Source organism: Phasianus colchicus, chromosome 2 (genome assembly GCF_987193195.1).
Source record: "Phasianus colchicus chromosome 2, bPhaCol1.hap1.1, whole genome shotgun sequence".
In the NCBI taxonomy this organism is placed as follows: domain Eukaryota; kingdom Metazoa; phylum Chordata; class Aves; order Galliformes; family Phasianidae; genus Phasianus; species Phasianus colchicus.
In genome coordinates, this window is record NC_143437.1 from 57,088,503 (window position 1) to 57,109,465 (window position 20,963).

General features: G+C 39.5%; 1 protein-coding gene and 1 long non-coding RNA gene across 7 annotated transcripts in view; one reads left to right on the forward strand and one right to left on the reverse strand.

Annotated features, from left to right (window-relative positions):
- MED23 (mediator complex subunit 23) overlaps positions 1-2,783 on the forward strand; it is a 33,691-nt gene extending 30,908 nt beyond the window's left edge. For all 3 annotated transcript variants that reach the window (XM_031610551.2, XM_031610558.2, XM_090135793.1), the window contains 3 exons: positions 612-732; positions 834-965; positions 1,674-2,783. In XM_031610551.2, coding sequence (XP_031466411.1) covers positions 612-732; positions 834-965; positions 1,674-1,847 — 427 coding nt within the window. In that variant the 3' untranslated portion in view covers positions 1,848-2,783. The remainder of the gene's footprint in view (positions 1-611; positions 733-833; positions 966-1,673) is intronic.
- A 5,393-nt stretch (positions 2,784-8,176) lies between these two features.
- LOC116242872 (uncharacterized) lies at positions 8,177-18,026 on the reverse strand. 4 transcript variants are annotated; one of them, XR_016464736.1, is made up of 6 exons: positions 17,956-18,026; positions 14,112-14,195; positions 12,252-12,361; positions 11,277-11,405; positions 9,081-9,151; positions 8,177-8,526 (listed from the first exon to the last, which is right to left on the reverse strand). It is a non-coding gene; the product is annotated as an uncharacterized LOC116242872 (long non-coding RNA). The 4 variants fall into 4 exon arrangements; XR_004169835.2 differs by having other exon boundaries at positions 14,097-14,195; positions 17,956-18,025; XR_004169836.2 differs by lacking the exon at positions 14,112-14,195.
- Between the last annotated feature and the right edge of the window lie 2,937 nt (positions 18,027-20,963).

Consider the following 20,963-nt stretch of genomic DNA (forward strand, 5'->3'; position numbering starts at 1 on the left):
TGTTTAAACTTTTCCTAAAAATGCTGATTGTAGTATAGTTATAAGGTGTCAGCTATGATCAGTGTGCCTTTAATTCTGGAAAGTACCCTGTAGCTGCTCAGTGAGAAGCTTTGCTGGCTGAAAGACACAATAGTGGCTCACTTAGTCATTAAGGCAAGTGAAAAGTACCATTGCATTAAAAAAAAAATAATACTGATTTGACTTTCCACAGTGCTGTGTTAATGGTAAGACTAACAGCTATCATTTGCTAATACCAAGTTTTAATATACTGGGCAAAAGTGAAGATGGTATAATGAATTGTCAATTAGTCATGACAACTGATTTAAAGGTAATGTTAAAACTTCAGAGGACAGCTTTTCCACTGTACATAGTGTTCTACTAAGCTTAGGTGGGATTGCTTTTCTCCTCGTTTTCTTCTCATTTTAGTTGATTAATAATGCCTAGAAATGTTCTAGAGCTTCACTGAAACAGCTGATATTTTCAAAACATCATAATAATTTCTAAAACGAAGGCCCAGATTCATCAGAGATAATCTGCTGCTTTAGTTGAATTTTGGACAAGAGAAGGAAATAAGTCTGGTTGAAGTAATAAGTACCTTTGAAATATTACAGGTTCCTCACGGAAGTGTTGATACCCATAGTGAAAACAGAGTTCCAGTTGCTTTATGTTTACCACCTTGTTGGTCCTTTTCTACAGCGGTTCCAGCAGGAGAGGACACGATGCATGATAGAGGTAAAGTGTAGCTCTTGGATCACTTGATACAATGTCTATTATTTTTGAATTGCAATTATATTAAAAAGCAGAGTCTGACCCTTTTGTGTCTTTGGAGACAGATTGGAGTGGCATTTTATGAAATGCTCCTGAATGCTGATCAATACAGCTCGCATCTGAACTACATGGATCCTATATGTGATTTCCTGTATCATATGAAATATATGTTCACAGGTGACAGTGTGAAAGACCAAGTAAGTAAATCAGTTATCTTCCCTTATAGAAAATTAATCTTTTTTTGAATGATTTTCATTCAGTAAAACAAAAAGCTTAATTTTGGACTAGTCACTCTGTATGCAAACTGGGGAGTTGGTGCACTTTTATGCAGTTACAGTCTTTAGCTGCAGTAGGCTTAGTATGTCAGATCTCTGGGTTATTTTCTGTACTGTGAAGCTTAAGATGCAGCTTGAAGGTTCTTGAAGTACTATTATTAAAGCAGCCACTAGGGCAAAGGTGTATAAAATTTTGAATATTTGATAATATATTTCAAGTCATATCTTTCAACTTTTTCCTTAGTTTCTGTTTCACTTAATGTAGCTTGACTTGTGAGAAAAGCGAGAATGTGTCCAAAGTTGGTTTGAAAAAAATAATAATAATAATCACCTAATTAATTTTATAACATGATCAAGATGAACTTTTTAGAAATATAAATTGTGTTAATCATTCTGCAGAGCTTTGTTATAGTACTGTTAGACCTAGGCAGGGGTCAGGGGCAGGATTAAGGGTAGTTATCACAAGAGATCCATAACTTTACAAGACAAATAGAAAGTTAACATGAATACTGTGGACTTTTTTCATTGTGCATCTGTAATGGTCGTATTGGTGTAATGTGTCCAGATACTCCTGATTTACCAAATGTGTTTCTGTCTTAATTTATTATTTTTTATTGTTCTATTTTACAGGTTGAGAAAATAATTTGTAATTTAAGACCAGCTTTGAAACTTCGGTTACGTTTCATAACTCACATCAGCAAAATGGAGCCAGCGGGTGTTTCACAGCAACCTCTCAGTAATGGGTCACCAGCACAACAGCCTAGCCAAGTGCCTGTTAATGTTGCTCTGCCAGTAACACAGTGAAATGAAGTGTTACGCTGGTCTTGATGTGAAGGCAGGCTTCAAGGTGGAACATCATCTGAACTGAAATCTGGTATGCTGTATAAAAGGAAAGAGAACTACAGACTGATCTGTGCTTCATTTTCTTTTGCACAGTGAAGCTAATTGTATGCATGCCAATCTTCTTGACTATTTATATCAGACATTAAATGAGGTATATGTTGCCTTTCTTTGAAAGCACTGATTAAAGTTTTTCTGCAAGCAAGTACATGGACTTCTGAAGAGTTTACAGCATTCCTGCTCCCTACCCTGATTTAAGTCATCTGGATTTTTCCTTCCTTCTGTCTCTGTGAAATGAAAGGACACTCAGTGTATATATAGTCTGGTTTAAAAAGGAAAAAAAAAAAAACAACTTTTCTTGCATTTGACTTCTGCGTATTAGAAATTTGTATTCTTTTTGTCCAACAGAAGAATTTTTTATCATCATGTGGGCAGGTAAATTAAACTGCTGTGTGGGAAATCTGCTAGACAAAAGGATTGCATCAATTGTGTTGCATTAGAACATCTTTCTGGAGATTGAGAATGAGCTTTTTGAAAATAACTGTAAATTTCATATGTACAGTTTACATTCAAGATGTGAGTGGGGGCTTTGATCTAGCATCAATTACTAGACTGGTGTAGATTTTCCAGAGGCTGTCTCTACTGTATTTACTGGAAGTGTGTGTGCTCAGTTAAAGCTATGCTGTTTGATGTTTTACCTTTCCATTTGGGAAATGCTGTAATTTTTACCAGGTCACCTAAATTTTCTTGATATATTATATTTTAGATTTGTATATTCTACTTTCTTTATCTGTGTACTGTGGTCAGCAGATTTTGGTAATAGAGTTGAAATACTAAACATTTTGTAAATATTCATCTTGTTTGACAAACTTTTTAAATAAATTTAAAAAAAGCTTTAAAGACTGTAGTAGTAGTAGTAAGGTTATTTATTTTCCATACACTTTGTGTTAAAAATAAGGATTTACCATATCAAGTGCTTCTCAGGCAGATCTGAGAAGTGAGAATCTCACTGTGGCTTTGCAAGCTTCTGCCATCAGTGAAACTTGTTCTCTTCTAAACAATTTTTGGGGCATACAGCCAGAAAGACCTGCAGAAACAGCACATCTCCTGTCTGTTCTGCTTGCGTGTTTTGACTGAAAACAATACTAACACTGCAGGCATTTTCCTGAATTGTCTTACTTCATATTCTAGCTTGATGTGGACCCAGAGTATCCTTTTAAATATTTAAACTAGCACTTGTTTCCAGTCAGTGGGATTTCATAGCAGTAATGTATTGAGGAAGTTGGATAACACCGTAGAAGCAAATAGTGAGAGCTATTGGCATTCTGTAAAGCTTTCTGCGTTTTGAATTTTGGTTTGTATTTTTTTTCCATTTCTCGTTTAGGTCTGTGAAATTAATTTATTTGTTTTCTTCTATTACCTGCATTATGGGTAGCTGATATGGAACTGCCACAGTAGCAGCAGACCTCCTCCACCTCGTGTCACTTTTACAGAGAATATTTATTTAGTAAGATATTGAACAGTTTGTAACTTCTCTGGTGAAGTCAGCAGAAATTGATGTTAGAAAAAGGCTGTATTCCCTCTTTAACCACCTGAGGGAGACTGCAGAAAATTTGATAATTGCTTGGTTGTGTGTATAATACTACATTGTGCATGTTCAAGTTGTCTCTCGATTTACTAACGCTTGTTATTCAAAATTTAAAAACATAGGAGCAGTATTGCACTGTTGCCCTTGATGTTTAAAATATGCTTTTTTTCCCCTTCATAATCAAGTTTACAGGAGGACTCACTAGATCTGTGGGATTTGCAAGATCTTCCAAATGCACCTAGGAGGTTTTTGGTAATAAATTCCTACTTGCTTTTCCCTCTTTTTAACTGACGTGACTGCGTAGAGGGGACTTGAAAGAAGGATTAATGAAACTGGAAAAAAATACTGCAGGTTATCATGGTAGGAACAAAGAATCTTTCACCTTCAAAATTTTCTTAGAGGTGATTTTTTAAAAAAGTAGATCACTTAATGGGTTGCAACAGTTACCAGAAATGATAAGAGGTCTTTATATTTCCAGCATATCAAAGTATGCAATATAGTAGGATGGACGATCAGCTGAATATGAGCCAGCAGTGTGCCCAGGTGGCCAAGAAGGCCAATGGCATCCTGGCTTGTATCAGGAATGCTGTGGTGAGCAGGACTAGGGAAGTCATCCTGCCCCTGTACTCAGCATTGGTGAGGTCTCACCTTGAGTTCTGTGTTCAATTTTGGGCACCTCAATAAAGAAAGGACATTGAAGTGCTGGAGCAGGTCCAAAGAAGGGCAACAAGGCTTGTGAAGGCCTTGGAGAACATGCCATACTAAAAGCAACTGAAGGAACTGGGGCTGTTTAGTTTGGGGAAAAGGAGGCTGAGGGGAGACCTTATTGCTCTCTTCCAATATCTGAAAGGTGCTTACAGCGAGAGCGGGGTTAGTCTCTTCTCACTGGTGACAGGTGACAGGAAGAGGCAAATGACCTTAAGTTGCACCGGGGTAGGTTTAGGTTGGATATCAGGAAAAACTTCACAGAAAGAGTTGTTCGGCACTGGAATAGACTCCCCAGGGAGGTGGTTGAGTCACCATCCCTACATGTGTTTTAAAAACTGTTTGGATGTGGTGCTTAGGAACATGATTTAGCAGTGGGTTATTAGTTATGGTAGTATGGTTAAGTTGTGGTTGGACTTGATGGTCTTTAAGGTCTTCTCCAACCTGAGCAATTCTCAATTCTGAGCAAGTCTCAATTCTCATGTTTCTATGGCATATGCCAATTCAACTGATGGTCAGGTTCTACTATAGGCTGCCTGATCAAGGGGAGCCTGCTAATGAGGCCTTCTTGCTTTTTCAGCTACAAGAAGTATTGTGCTTGCCAGCTCTCATCCTGATAGGGGATTTCAACCACCCAGATGTCTGCGGGATGCAGTATGTAACTCCAGCTCCAAGAGGTGGTGAATGGTTTTTGTTTTCACTGTGCCTTTGTTCTAGCAGCATCCAAAAATTCAGCTGCAGAGGTTCTCTTCAACCCTTCTGTTTCTTCACTTATCTGCTATTAGTTGTGGTCAGTGAGACACCATTGTGTTTCTGCATTCTCCTATTTATTTATATTTTTTTAATCAAAAGGAAGATCTCTCCTGCCCCTAGTCTTCCCTTTCCATGCATGCTTGTTGTGTATAAGCTATGTATACATCCTTGGGCATTGTAGTGTTTAGATTTGTAGTATTTAGTGATTCCCACAGAGAATGATCTGGGACTTGGTGGTATGCATGTATTCTGAGATTTACTACAGGTGATCTGGATTGTTAGGATAAATGGATTGTAATTATTAGTATCTCCTGAGATGCATGAGTATCCTGTCCGTGGCTGGTGAGCTGGACTCTTTAGGTTCCCTTCAGCTGAAGTGCCTTGCCATGAAAACCACACACTCTAGTTCTGTACTAAGCCTGCTGCAGAACTGAGTGTTCACAGATGGCTTTATAATTCAACTTCCAATTAAAAAGTACAAATGGGCTACACCATAGGCCTCCATGTCAGTGCTGCTTGGGAAGATTTTAAAGCAACTTGAATGCCTTTGAAGCACAAAGCTGAACCACATGAAGAAGGAGAGATCGAGGGAGGCAAAAATTGAATAGTTCCTCTGTGCCTACATGTTTCATGTTATGTAGAGCCTTGATCCTTTCACATCTTTAAGTTTGATGTTTCAGATTTGTTTTTACATGGTAATTTTTGGTGTGGAAAAGAGCAAACCTTAGACTAATATAAAGAGTTATTTGAGTTGGAACTGTTATGTGATTAGACTTGCAGGGCTTGGATTTTTATTCTGAAGATGAAAGCAGCAGATGTTGGTGAGTGAGTAAGTTGCAGTTGGTTGGCAGCAAGATTCAAAAAATAAATTCGACAATGATTTAACTGTCATAAAACTGCTGCTTTTTACTAGAATTGCTTCTGTAAGTGCTATTAAACACATGGGTGCTTAAACATACCTGTAGTACAGTAAGCCCACCAATGAGCCACAATCCTCTTGCATTGCAGGCTCAGCTGAGCCCAAGTACCCTATCCATCAAGCAGAGCTCCATGTCCATAGTCACAGAATCACAGAATCACAGAATTGCCAGGGTTGGAAGGGACCTCAAGGATCATGAATCTCCAACCCCCCTGCCACATGCAGGGCCACCACCATTCCACCTAATGCTAGACCAGACTGCCCAGGGCCCCATCCAATCTGGCTTTGAACACCTCCAGGGACGGGGCATCCACAACCTCCCTGGGCAGCCTGTTCCAGTACCTCACCACTCTCTCCGTAAAGAATTTCCCCCTGACATCCAACCTATATCTCCCTTCCCTCAGCTTAAAACCATTTCCCCTTGTCCTGCTGTCACTCACCCTTTCAAAGAGTTGATTCCCCTCCTCTTTGTAGGCTCCCTTTATGTACTGAAAGGCTGCAATGAGGTCACCCCGCAGCCTTCTTTTCTCCAGGCTGAACAAGCCCAGCTCCCTCAGCCTGTCCTCATAGGGGAGGTGCTCCAGTCCCCTGATCATCTTTGTGGCCCTCCTCTGGACCCTCTCCAACAGCTCCCTGTCTTTCTTGTACTGGGGGCTCCAGACCTGGACGCAGTATTCCAGATGGGGCCTCACAAGAGCAGAGTAGAGGGGAACAATCACCTCTCTGTCCCTGCTGGCCACCCCTCTTCTGATGGAGCCCAGGATCCCATTTGCCTTCCGAGCCGCAAGGGCACACTGCTGGCTCATGTTAAGTCCCTCTCTTCAAGGTAAGGAGAGCTTAAGATATAGTTTCACACATCAAGTTTCATGTGCTTTATATTTTTACTGTCCCTATAAATAGGAGGGTTTGAAAAAAATGTGCAATGTGTGCATCTGTAATGAGGGGAAGGAGGATATTATTCTACCTGTGGCTCTGGGAGGGCTCAGGCTAGGACTTGCATTTCATTCCCTGGAAAATGCGGTACAGTAAGAAGGCCACAGATGACATCACTCTGAGGTTAACTGTTGAACTCTGGATTAGTAGGTAGACAACAGATGAATGGGAGTGGATTTAGTTGGTGGGTTTTGTTGGAAAGACCTCCCTCTGGAGCCAGAGTGATGATTGCAAGCCCTCGCAGTTAGGCTCTTGCTCTGAATCTGCCTCCAAGAAGGCATCTGCCTCTTGCCAAGGGAGAGTAACTGGCCAAGCCAGGGACTCAGTGGTGAACTGTATGAATGCCATCCAGCCTGGTGCTGATATGATGCTGTTTGGCAGCCTCTGCAATGTGTCAAACTTAGCACAACAAGCAAGTGGAGGAAGTTCAGGTGTAGGTGAATTCCACAGTTCGCCTCATTACAAATAGCTACCCCATGGCTGCAAGTATTGACAAAGGAGCAGGCAGAGAACAGACTGAGACTGACAGTCCTTCTGTACAGCATTTGCACTGAGCCTCTTCCATGCTAATGTGAATAATGTCTCTGCATTGTGCAGTATCTCTGTCATTGCTTCCTTTTTTTTATTTTGAAGTACATTTTCATGAGAGCAATGGCAGGTGTATTTAAAATTAGTAAAACTCTTCTGAAAGTTGTTTAAAATACAATTAACGTGCTCAGTGTGAAATGACAGCATAGCATTAGCTGTGTGATTGCAATGGAGTTGAGAAGTACAGTGTTGACTCCTGCTGTAACTCTCACTCAGGTGTGTCATTATTTGTTAAATACTGTCAACATGAAAAGAACAAAACCAGGCCCTGAGTGAGCCAGTCCTTGCACTGAGGAACACAGCCCCTTTTTTGCATGCCTTCATTTATAGGTTCAGTTGTATAGTCAACAAATAAAAAACATTACTACTTGTGCTTGTATTATTAATGTATCGCTATTCTTGTGAGTGCTGCAAATGCATGGTGCCTGTGTGATGTCCATGAATGACTTCATAGAGGCGTCTGGGAGATGGAGAAGGGCCTAAAGCAATGAGGTAAAGGTAAATGGAGGGGAAAGAAAACTGTTGATATTCTCAGAAAAGAAAAGTTGTGAGGCTGAATTCTCAAAGAAAATCTGTATAGGCTCCTTCCTTCTACAGTGCTATTTCTGCTGAGAAATAATATAGCAGAAGAGAATCACATCAGTGTCTTCTTTGTTGTGTTTCTTGACTGTTTCTGTTTGTTTCTGAGATTTTCTTTGTTTTGAAATTCCCACGCAGGAGTCAAACCAGTCTTTAAGGGCCCTTACAGGAGTAAATCCCTTCTTTTGGATGTGCGTTCTATGAAGGGCAGCCTGAACAATGGAAGACAGAGTGAAGATTGACTCCAGGCACCATGATATAGGCAAATTGTCATCTGCTGGTACATAGCTTCTTTTAACCAGCAGCAGCACTCTGACTATAGTGGGAAAAGTGGAGGTCTGCCAGCATGACTGAAATGAATGCAGAAGCCTTGAGCAAAGTGGTGGGGCTACAAAGTAATTTGGGAGGAAGCTTGGTGATGGGAGAAGCTCTTTGAGGGCAGAGAGATTTGGGTACAGTTCTATATCTAAGCCACATTACAGGCTGAGCTGGAAAGAACCACACACAGGCTGGTGGCAGGTCACTACAGCTGTACAGGACAACCAATACAGTCCCTTCATTTAAGCTTTGCCCTTTACCTGGAAAAAAAAGGCAGCTTTTAATACTTAAGCCCTCATCTGGAGCAGAGTCCAGCATTAGCTGGTCTGGAGCTCTGCAGAGTTTCTAGTTTGCAGGAATGGCATGGGAGGGAGGTAAGTCCCTGTTGAGGGGCTCTGCAGCCCATGCCACAGGACAAAATTCATTGCTGATTTCTTCTAAAACAGTTCTGTCTTAAGTTCAAAGCAGAAAAGGCAAATTTAAGTCCCAAAGCAACATTCATGAAAAATCCTTTCATCTCCAGTAGAAAATTCTGGCAAAGAGTTCTCAGTATTTTCCACGACATTTCTTTTTTCCCCTCAGACAAGGAATGAATAGACATGAAGTAGCACCTTCATGATTCACAGACTTGTGTGCTCTGAGCAAAAATATTTCCACATCTTTATGAAAAAAACCAGAGCTGCTGCTCACCTATCTCACCTATCTCCTTGAAAGCACTTCTTATTGCAGAGGATCTCTTCAGCTCTGCACTTTTTTTTTTTTTTTTGCACTTCTTAGCCCCTAGGGAGCTGCACTGAATGCTGCAGGTCCTCACCTTCAGAGAGCAGATTCTCTCTGGTCTTGACAGAAAATGGATTTCCCTCACTTCCAGGAGACGTAAAGCAACTGTAAGGAGAAGATTTGTTTTCCTTTCCACCCACAGGAAAAAAAAAACCAAAAAAACAATTGCACAAAACCACGAGCAGCATTGCTTTCATGCTTGTCCTTGTGCCTATTGCAAGGAGGTGGTTGACTGTTTTCTTAGGCTGTTAACTTACAGCCTTCAGTGTGGCTAAACCTCCATTTTTGCAGGGTTTCTTATACATATATGTACATTTCTTATACATATAATACTGGGCAGTACCTCTTGAGCATCTTTGAAGGACAAGCTTTCACAAAAATCCCATCACATGCTGCTGTTTTAATTTGCCATTTTCTACCATTAGAGCTGCACTTTAAAGTGGGGCATTTGGTTTATAAGGGTTGCTAACACCAGGCTGTTAGGAGCTATGTGATCTCTGCACACTCTGCTAATTATTTCAAATTCCCCTGGAAGATTGCTTGTGTTTTTCTCTTTAATCTTTTTTTTTTTCCTTTTTATTTTTCACTTGGCTTTTTTTTTTTTAAAAAAAAAGGAAAATAGATAAAGGCAAGAAGGTTTTCATGATTCCACACAGCTCAGTTCTATGTTCCAGAGAAAAAATTGAAATTCATGTGTTTCTGTGTGGAACCTGACCACAGCTGCAGGGCACAGCTGGGCTAGCATGAAGGGCAGAGATATGCAGAGTAGGCAGCTCAGGTCTTGTGCTAAGGTGATCTCAGTATGAACTGTCAAGGCAGAAAATCAAGAATTTATGTCATTTCCGTACTGCCATTGTCCTTCACTTCTCCATACTCCCACTCTCACTGCTGTTATCTCAGCTTTTCTCTGCAGAACCAGAGGCTGCCACCCACCACCAAATCCAACCTCCCTCAGTTCATCACTCACAGAATCATTAAGATTGGAAAATATCTTTAAGATCATCTAGTCCAGCTGTCTACCTCCCACCAACATTGTCTACTAACCATGTCACTGAGTGTTATGTCCCCTCTTTTTCTGAACGCTGCCAGGGACAGTGACTCAACCACCCCACTACACTCTCAGGTGGTGTAGAGAGCAATACATTCTCCCCTAAGTCTCCTCCAGAACTCCCCTCCTTGACTGTATGGGAAGCAGCTAAAGGCTGAGCAATCAAAGTGGCCACTCGTTAAAGTTTTATGGGACTTTATCATTAAACAGAACAAGGGAAATCAAGATAATCAAGAAAATAAGAGGCCTATCCACTGTCACTTCTTGTTATTATTTTCTGAGGAAATGTGAAAAAGCCCTTGAAAAATCTGGGGAAAAAAATGTGATAAACCATATTTGCCAAGCAGCTTCGATAAAAGTTTGTTTAGGCACTTTTCTCCCCAGTCATCCCAACTCATGGGCATACATAAGACTTTGCCACCTGCAAAGGAATGCCACTGTAATTTTATTTTTCACAGCTGCCAGAGCTATGGGCCATCCCATCAGCTGTGGCAGAAGTCCAGCCTCCCAAAGAGTTTTGTCAGGCTTCCTGATGGTGTTTCCACTTCTCCCAGAGGCAGCTTGGGCCACTACTTTCTTCCCTTGAAAATGAGCGCTCTTGCCAAAATGAAAATGACAGGGTGCTATAATTATATTCTCTTTTTTTCTTGGTGCATGAAATCAACATTCAAGATGTTGGCTTGATATTATTTCTAGCTGGTGTGCAAGCAGAACCTCCAGTACTGCAAGCTGCGAAACAGATTTTTAAATACCCATTCCTCAATTAGGCCTTATTTACACTAGAAACATATGTAACTCTATGTAGTACATTCAAGCTGTTCACACATAGAAGGCTCTTCCACTATCTCAAAATAATGATAGAGCCCTGATGATAATCCCCACTCCACGCAGCCCATTCCTTACATAGGAGGCCCTAGCATGGAAAGATTGCTCAGAGCTCTTTTGGGCCCTGTGTGGGGCTCAGGGGAACTCAGTCATCACCCTGCTGGGATTTAGGTCTTGTGCCCTCTTCCAGGGCTGACCTGCAAATCAAAATGACGCATTTCTCCGAGTGAGGTTATTCAACAGCCATCTACAAGCAAGTAATAGCTCAAAGCTTTCTAGTTGACATGAATGCTGCATCTAAAACTTTCCAAATTCACATCAGATTTAAGAATTTCGCTTGTGTATATACATACATACTTTTTCAGATGAAGTTGGAGCATGAAGTGTTCAACTAGCCTGAGGGAAATGCAGAATATGTAGCTGTATGAATTAAAAATAAAGACTGTGCTCTGGAGCAGGTGCAGCAGTTCTGGAGTGGCAATCAACCTGCGAGAGAAAAGAAAGACCTTTGAAATAGATGGGACTCTATAAAAATCCAATTTATCTAATCCATCAGCAAGCTATTTATTTTGCTCCAGTAGATGACAAGCTGACAAAGCTTGTTTAAAGGAACGTTTTCAATTTGCTAAACAAATTATGAAAGGAAGCTTGCAAATGGCTGATTTCATTTGCAGTGACATAAATCCCAAGCAGATTTTTCAGTGATGTTACAAACTATATAAAGCGATTTATGGGTTTCCTTGGCATAAGTTTTCTGCCTTTCTCCCTGAAATAAGCCAAGTTAAAAAGACAGAAAAGTAGGGCAGCATTAAAAAATGATTAAAATGAAATGTTGCAGAGGGGGAGTATTCGAGAAATAGAAATACTAGATGCTGGAAAATTACAAAGGAATAATGGTTTGTGGTTGAGGTACAAGAAGAGACTACAAGAATCTATATTCATTCTTCTCCATTGGAGTCTTTCAAAGCAGCCTTAGTCAGAGCTCTGAGATTCACTGTGATGTTGTTGTCCACAAGGGTAAGATGACTTCCTTCCCTTCCTACTGGGCTACAAAGACTTTAAAACACCCACAGAGACAATCAGAGCCATGCCATTGCCATAGAGAAATCCCAGGAAAGATCAAAAACTAAACTACTGACAGCATTCTTTCACCCAAGTTGGGTACTGTCTACTTCATCTTCTGCATCTTTACAGGGCTTCCCAAACTTGCTTTGCCCCTGGGACAGCCTCTGTCAGTGTCGTCAGCAGCTAACCCAGTTTCTATGCTTCACAGAAAGTTTTCATCTCCCTCAGCCTGCTTATATAGGAGAGGCACTGCAACCCTCTACTCACCCTTATAGCCGTCCTCTGGACATGTTCCAAAATCTCCACATCTTTCCTCTTCTGGGTGCTCCAAACATTCATGTAATATTCCAAAATTCCAAAACCATTTAGAATTAATTCTAACAAAGCAGAATGTTGCAAGTTATTCAGTAATACGCAATCTGTAATCGTATGCATTAGATTAAATGAGAGAAACAAGACAAATCCACAAAAGTAACAAATGCAAGCAAGGAGTTAGCTCAAGCAACTCAGCTACAAAGGAGAAAAGTCAAAAGTAATTTGTATTGAATAGCAGTCAAACTGTGACACAAATGTAATTCCTATATTAAAGATAAAAAAAGTGTATTACATGCAAGATTTTATGCTCATCAGCTGTTTTCCTCAGTTTTATTTTAGTAGCAAAGTCAGTGATGTTCCTTCATTATTTGTCAGTTAGGGGAAGACTATTACCACTTTTTTCCAGCTCTTAAAACTTTGTGCCACTGCACAGCAGGGGATTAACAAATGCTGTGATTAGGGCATTAAAAAAAAAAATAAAAAAAAAATCAAAGCAGAAGCAGGCTTCCTTAAATGTGGTTCCAAAGGAAACAGGAATGAAGGTTAGATACATTCCCACATTTTCTCACTATGCATAGAAATTTCTGGATTTTGAAGACCTTGTTGGGACATAACAAGACATAAGTCACAAGAACAGGAAAACCATTTCTGGAAAGATATAATTCTATCCTCTACAGTATGAACCAAAGATCAGAGTTATGTAAGCTGATATTAGGACAAAAATGCTGTAACATTAAAAGCACTGACATCATATTTAAATACATAATATTTATATTTAAATAATTTAACAATTATATATTTAATACAAAATATTTAATAATTCAAGGTAACTCAATACTTTAACATTCATAATTAAATTTGAATTCTTGAAGCATATGCATTCCACAGTGTTGCTGTGCCAAATGGCAGTATGCACAGGTAAGTATATCTAGGTTTTGTGTTTTGGAACCTACTAACATTAAACTTGCATGCTCCCTCTTGCCCAGGACTGCTTTGTGTTCATTATAAGAACAGTAGCTTAGATCCAGAATATAAGAAACAGCGAAACAAAGTGTTCTTTTCTTAGCATCTCTCCCTGCACTCCTAACTAACAATTAAAGCATTTGCTGTTGGAAGTTGTGTTCATAGATCCGTGTGGTAATAATTAATGAATCTCAACCATTTCCTCTCTAAACCTACTTGTGTGTCCCATGTACACATTTACCTAGTTCTCAGTGCTATAGCATATCAGCATCTCAGAAATATCCCCAGTTGCAGCTCAGACAGCTCATGCCTATGTGGGTTAGTTTTGCTGGTACTCTCTCCAGCCCAGCATGGATCTGTAAAATGCCTCAGCAGAAAAGAAAGAAAGAGGGGATACAGAAGCCATGGGATTTACTAGGAAATTGTCAAAATGCTTCCTGCTAATGATTTTCAGCTAAAATGGTTTGATGCTTCATTCAAAACAGCCTTCGCTATAAGAAGGAAGTAATATTAAGAAAACAAAATTGAAAGGACATTGAAATATACACAACATACTTCATTTTAGTCAAATGAATCAAATTGCTTAGGTTGTTCTCATCTGTGAGGATAAGATTTATTTTGGCTTAACTAAAGCCATCAGTCTCCAAGAGTAAAGGAGGACACTGACTGCAGTTCCTACTGTTCACCTGTGCACCTCAGCACCTGCCTCTGTACTCTTAGTTCTCTCTGACTTGGTACCACTTCTAAAACTCCTCAGAAAAGTTCAGTCTTTGTCTTTCAGCCCTTTGGATCTCAATACCTTCCTGCAGTCCCCGCCTTCACCTTGACTCTTACCATATAGTTCAGCACCTTTTTAGCAGGTTCCCACATCCATCCCTTTTGGGTAACAGGCAATTGAAACATGTCAAGCATCCTCAGACCAACAGCTAATATCTATGCAAGTTGAGAGCACAACAAAAGCTTTATTTTAGCAAGTGTATTTACACAAAACTTTTTTTTTTTTTTTAAATATACATACAATGGTTTCTGTGCACATCCCTCATCAGAGCAAGGTCAACAGCTCTTGAACCTGCCTGGGACTTAGCACATTGCATTCTCTATGGTGCAGCATTATTTTTCAGTGGAGACCTTTGTTTGAATTTTAAAAAAGAGAATCTAGACAGGAAAACTATTGGTCCTAATTCAATTTTAAGAAAATGCAAGTAGAAACTGAGGGGTCTGGATCACAAGTCCTATGAGGAGTCTGGAGAAGAGGAGGCTCAGGGGAGACCTCATTGCACTCTACAGCTTCCTAAAGGAAGGTTGTGGTGAAGAGGGGTTTGGCCTCTTCTGCCAGGCAACAAACAGCACCCGGGGAAATGGCCACAATTTGTATCAGAGGAAGTTTAGGTTGGACATGAGGAAAAACTACTTCTTTCAGAGAGTGGTCAGGCACTGGAATGGCAAGTGTTGGTGGAGGTCACCATCCCTGGCAGTGTTCAAGAAGCACCTGGACGAGGAGCTGCGAGATCTGGTTTAGAGGCTTGTGGTAGCAGTGGTAACGTGAAGATGGTTGGACTAGATGATCTTATAGAATCACAAGGTTGGAAACGACCTATGAAAACTGCCTTATTTTAATCCTTGCATAATTTAGATCTTAGAGAAAGTTATGTCAACAAGCAATTAGCAATTTAATTAGCTGTGAATTTTCTAGCATGAATTCATCAAGAGTCATACTATCATAATAAAAAGACAGGAACAAACCTTTAGTATGATGATCACATTTTTTGTCTTAAATGAGAAAGCAAGAGGTGATTGGTTACCTGACTGTACCACAATCTGGTGGTAAAGAAAAGCTGTGATGCCATTATTGCTGTATATGCCAAAAGCCCAGACTGTGCCATTCCCATTAGAGCTGCAAAATCTTTCAATGCATGCCCAGATTCAGAGGGACAAAATCTCACGTTTTTGATTCTAAGGCAGAATAGTTTTGACACTATAGCAGCAAGTGTGAAAAACATATAACATGCCTGGGCAATACAACTTTAGTGACCCAAACACTTCTATAAATGTCACATCTGAGTAAAGATGGGCAAGGACCACATTCCACACAACCCACATAATTGCTGTTCTTTCTAAATAGATTTTTTTCTTTGAACTATTTTAAGGTGACTCAACATGTAAGACTTGCCTTGTTGCAGAAACTATGTATGTATTTTTTAAGACTGTTCATAAGGCTCTGCTTGTTCCAGAGGCCCCTTTGTGAACAAGCCTTTGTGTTGTCTTTGTTCACTTGTCTTTATTTGGGGCAAGATTCAATAAAGCTGAAAACTAGTTATCAAGATTTTCTTTGGAAGTGCAGGCAGAATTGAGTGATAAAAATCAATTTATGCTTTCTAACAAAGCATAGCAATATATACTTGTTGACTCAGTACACTTGAGATCAGGTGTAAGTTGCTTTTTTTCCTGAAGACCTTTAACTCTATACTGTCTTTTGTTGTCAGGGGTTTGGAGATTCATGATACTTGAGATCCCTTCCAACTAAGTCCATTCTGTGATGCAGGCTGTGGGTCTTCTTGTATGAAAGAGTACTAGATCAGGTGTCAGAAGACATAGAGCAAACAATGTGAACTTTCTCTGAACCTGAGAACTTTTCTCATATGCATGTTTTCATGAGGGATACTTAGCACATTTGATCAGATACGGTACTAATACTGTACATTAAAATGGATTAAAAAATGTAATTCACTCTAATTATCTTAGCAAAATCAAGGATATCTTCATATAGTCTTTTCTAGTACAGTCTGCCAATAATAAGGAAGACAAATTCAAGTTGATGTTCTTCCTAAACTGGGAATCTAGATTATTGTTTTTAATGCCTGCAAGAGAAACATTCAACAGCACTGAACTTCATTTTCACTGCACTTCTTTTTACATTTTATTAGCTAAATAGAGAGCTACTGCCTTCAACACTGTCAAGTCAGGTGTTCAGTAAAGACCCAGCCTGATAACTACTGATGTTCACGGGAGTCTTTCCACTGATTCAGAGGAGACAGTTATTGAAATGAAAAACAACCTCAGAAGTTTCTCTATTCCTTGGGCATTAGTTACAAACAGAAAATGATGTTAGATGTGTTTCTCAAATTGTTTTGTTTATGCCTCCCTTCCAAAGGAACAAAGTCCTTCCTTGCAAGCATATTCCAGATCTGGAGTTACAAAAAGATTCCTTCCCCAAGCCCCTCAAACATTCCTCTTTTCTCCAGTTATTAAATTCCTTTGAAGTGAATTGCATAGCACAGATCACTGTTCTAGCTACTATTTATTTGCATTTTCTCCTTGACACTGGTTCCCTCTACATTTAATGTTGAATTTGAGTTCCCTTTCGTCCTCTGATATCAACGATTCCTTGCCAATTTATCTATAGAAATAGTAATAAGCAAATCAAATAGTTGAAATTAATTATTTTTACTTCATATCCTCTGTGTATCCTGATAGTAAGACAAGGTGTCAGTACCTGCTGGTTATCCCCACAATACGCTGCTTGTGAAAACCCAGACTAGCAGGTGGGTTATCCTACCTACTTACAAATCAGCATTCTTCTAATGTGGATTCAAGGCCAGGCTGGATGTGGCTCTGGGCAGCCTGGTCTAGTGGTTGGTGACCCTGCACATAGCAGGGGGATTAAAACTAGATGATTATTGTGGTCCTTTTCAACCCAGCCATTCTATGATAAATTGTAAACAAATATTCAAACTATAGTTAAAAAAAAAAAAAAAAACAACAAAAAACAGGAGCATCAAGATGAGGATCTCTGATTCCAAGCATCAAAGTTCAATGATACTAATATGTATATGCACGATTCCTCAGAATTTTCTACTGTAGTTCATTTCCTTGCATGCTCTATATACTCTTCAGATAAATTATTGAACTGAGTACTTCTCCTTTCTATTTTATAGGGGCCTTGATTCATTTTTTCTTCTTTCTAACTGTGCAATCATTCCTCTCCGCAGATGAGAAGAAAATTCATTATTTACAGAGAACAAATATTAATAGATCATGATAAAGTTTGGATAGAAACAGAAAGGTATTTGGTTAAGAAAACTGCCTTGTGACACACTTTTTTTTTTTGCAGATGCTGTCACTGTTTAGCAGTTGCAGTATCAATTATATTTGATGGAAGATGATGTTTTCATTCTGCTTTGACACGAATGTAAACTGCTAGTGATTAAGTAAAAGCAATAGCATCATTATTAAGTGAATATTAGTATCCTCAGAGAAAAAGAATTAGCAAAAAGAAAAAAAAGTACTACTTATAAAAGAAGTACAAAACACACAATAGAGTATTTTTATTTGTTCAAAAATAGTTACTGCTCCCCTACCCCTAACGTAGGAATTTTATTAACTTAGGATTGGAATAGGTAAGAGCATAGAGGTCTGTATGCCTACCTCAGATTGATAAGACTCATAACCCTAAAGAGAGACTCCAATGAATCACAGGCACCAGAGTCACTTAAAGCAGTTTCCTTCACAGTACAAGCTGTGGGAGAAGTGAGTATCACCTCCCTCTGTACTGACATCTACTTCTATAATGCTATAATGCAATTGAAAGCATAGCAATGACAGAGTAGTAGCAAAGTCCTAGACTGCAGCAGGTGAGAGTATGCACAAGTACAGCAGCTATGGAGGGAAAAAAAAAAAAAAAAAATTCTCTTACCCATAGAAGGCCTCAGGTACACAGGGTTCTCCAGCAAGGTATCCATATCTCTGCTTCCAATGCTTAAATGAGGTCTGGGAAGGGGTAGATCCTGGCTTCACCCCTTCCAGTCACTCAGGTGGATTGCATACACCTGAGCTCCTCTGGGTTGGCCCTGCCTTCCCACCAGGTGCTCAATCACTGTTTCAAGCCCTGACTTTGCATTCCTGCTACAACTTCTATGCCAGCTTTTTATAGCACGCATTTAGAAAATGTCAAAAGCTGATACTTTAATCAAGTACAGTATGATTTATTTTCAGTAAACTCCTAACAACAACATGAAAAAGGCAGAAAAGGCAAAATCCAGTAACTTCTCAGCAAAATTGGGACAGTTTTTATATTCATTTTAGCTTAACCAGGAGTTTAACCATAACAATAACCCAAAACTATTTTGAGTGTATCTGAAATTATGTCCACAAGTCCTCAGGAAAAAGCTGCTAAAATTAAGGATGAAGCCACTGTACATTGATTACTGAGGTCACTTACTAGATTCCATATCTGAGGCTGGCAAAGTATCTTTTATTTAAAAAAAAAAATCCTAGGTTGTCATCTTGAGGTTCTCTGGAGGAATGCTGTACAGAAGTTCAGGAATACAAATCTTCCATGATAATTCCACAGAGCATATGTAATAGAAACAAAATTTGACCTTGTCCAGATTGTCTGCTTGTATCTCTGGACACTGAAAGCAACTTATGTCCAACATATCCAGACAGTGGCTGAGCAAAGATTAAAGCCTCATCTCTTCTAGGCTCTGTGTATCTTGAATCACGGATTCATAAAAATCACAGAATAATTCTTGGGGGGAAGGCTTTCCTGACGTTTCACCTACTCCACCCTCCTGCTCAGAGCAGGTTCTCAGGACTATGTCCAGGCTATCAGGAGCAACATTTGAAAAGTTGTGCCCACTGTTCTCATGTAATGATTCTCTGCATGTGGGTACTCTCCTTCTGTGTAAGCTGGGTTAACCTCTGTGGAAAGACTCCTGTGAACTTCAGTCAGATTTGAATTCATTCACATCCAAATTTAAGAAGATTAAAATCCAAGTAAATTCCCAGGAAAGAAATTTGCCATTGGCTCACTCTTCACTGTGAATTTGATCTTTTTATGTCTAAGACTTGTTATGGCCTGGACAACTCTGCTCAGTATTGGGCCATCTGTTTTAGAAGCCAGAAATGGGAGTGATTTGGGTAAAATTTCAAGATTCTTTCTTATTAACTACCATGCTATGTAAGTGTTCACACCTTGAGATCTCAGAACTGAGGATTTATTTCAACGTTTTTTGAGGGTGCAACACAAAACAAAAATGAAAGAAAATTACGAAAATAAGAGAGTAACTGGAGGCTTGCATATGTCAGACACACTAAGTATCTTGCATTCTATTTACTAAACAACAGCTGGAGACAAAAGGTTGTATGGTCCAGATATTTCCACACTGATCTTGAATATAAATTCATTTTTACTCATGATTATATTACACTTTAGTATTTTAACACCAATTTCGAGATGACTTATAGGTGAGGCCAATCAGAGTTCTTTTTATGGAAAATGAGGGCTAGGATATCTAAGGTGGCAGAGTAATATGCCAAGCAGGATTCACACAGACTACCTGGGTATGGCCTCAAGACAGCATTGCTGATGCCAACTGATGTAGACTCCAAGCTTCACATCAGCGTTTCAAGTCTGGACCAATAAAGCTTAACTTGTGTGACTACTCCATGTGTATACACCAGCAGTCATTCATCACCATATAGAATAGGTATTGCTCAGGATCTTCTTCCTGATGCTACTGTTGCCGTTCCATGACAAACAGTTAAGCTCTAAGCAGGAAATTGCACTGCATGACCTACAGAGGTCCCTACTAATGTAAATTACTCTGCAATTCTGCAAATTGACAAGTAGCACTTTGAGACTCTTTTCCCTGTTACAGAAGAAGCCTTCTTTCTGTAAGTCAGCATTGCAATGGCTGATGATTCAAGGATTTTGAAGGCCTATTTAAGGTCAAACTCCTCCTGAAGTTCTCTCAAGCTTTCATTTCTGATCCAGCATCCAGATCTATGTAAGGTCCCATGACCCTTTAAGAAAGCAGCAACACTGAAATTCTTAGAACAGCTACATGCAAAAAAATTAAAAAAATAAAAATAAAAAATAGTAATAATAATAAAAGAAATTAGTGGAAGCATGCACTTTACAAGTATTCCTGGCTGACTTATTCCTGGCCAGCTGACATTGCGATATCTACTTTTTAGTCATGTTTCTCTCTAGGTCATTTCCTTCCTTTGTAAATCATAGGGATAATTAAATATCTAAGATCTGGTTCAATAAGATGCAGCAGGAAGAGAGATATCTAGACTAGACATCTAGACTAGACAGTGAGTCATACCTATCATTCCTTACCCATGCAAAATGGTACAGTTTGAACAAGAAGGTTTGAGGAACTGCACCCCAGATTATCTCACAGCTGTATTATTCAACAGTACATTGGAGATGTGAGTCTAACACCATGCAAACAGAAAAGAGAATAGCACAGCTCTTCCTTTGGGGTGAGCCCTCTAATAAGTGGTTAAGGCGATAAACGCAAGAGGAGCCCAACCATGACACTGCTTTCATTCTCCAGATATCAGTGATGGTCACACTCTGACAGCCCCAGAAGGGCAGAAGAAGTGAAGAGGGGATTGGCCTCCCAGGCAAGAGAAATTTGTGGGGCCTCAGTGCTATGAGGGAGAACCTGAGGAGCATGTCAGAGGGAGAACCGATGCCCAGGAACATGAAGTACTTTGAAGGTTGTAATAATGAAGAGTCGGGGGGTAGCTATATCCATCTGTGAAGTCAGTTTCCTGGTTTGGAAGGAGCTCTGTTTTTCATATAGATCATGTTTTTATATAAATCAGCTGATCAATAAACAGAATATTAGCATTAAAATACACGCATAACATATAAGTCTTCTGGGGAGAAAAGAATTATCTGTCTCA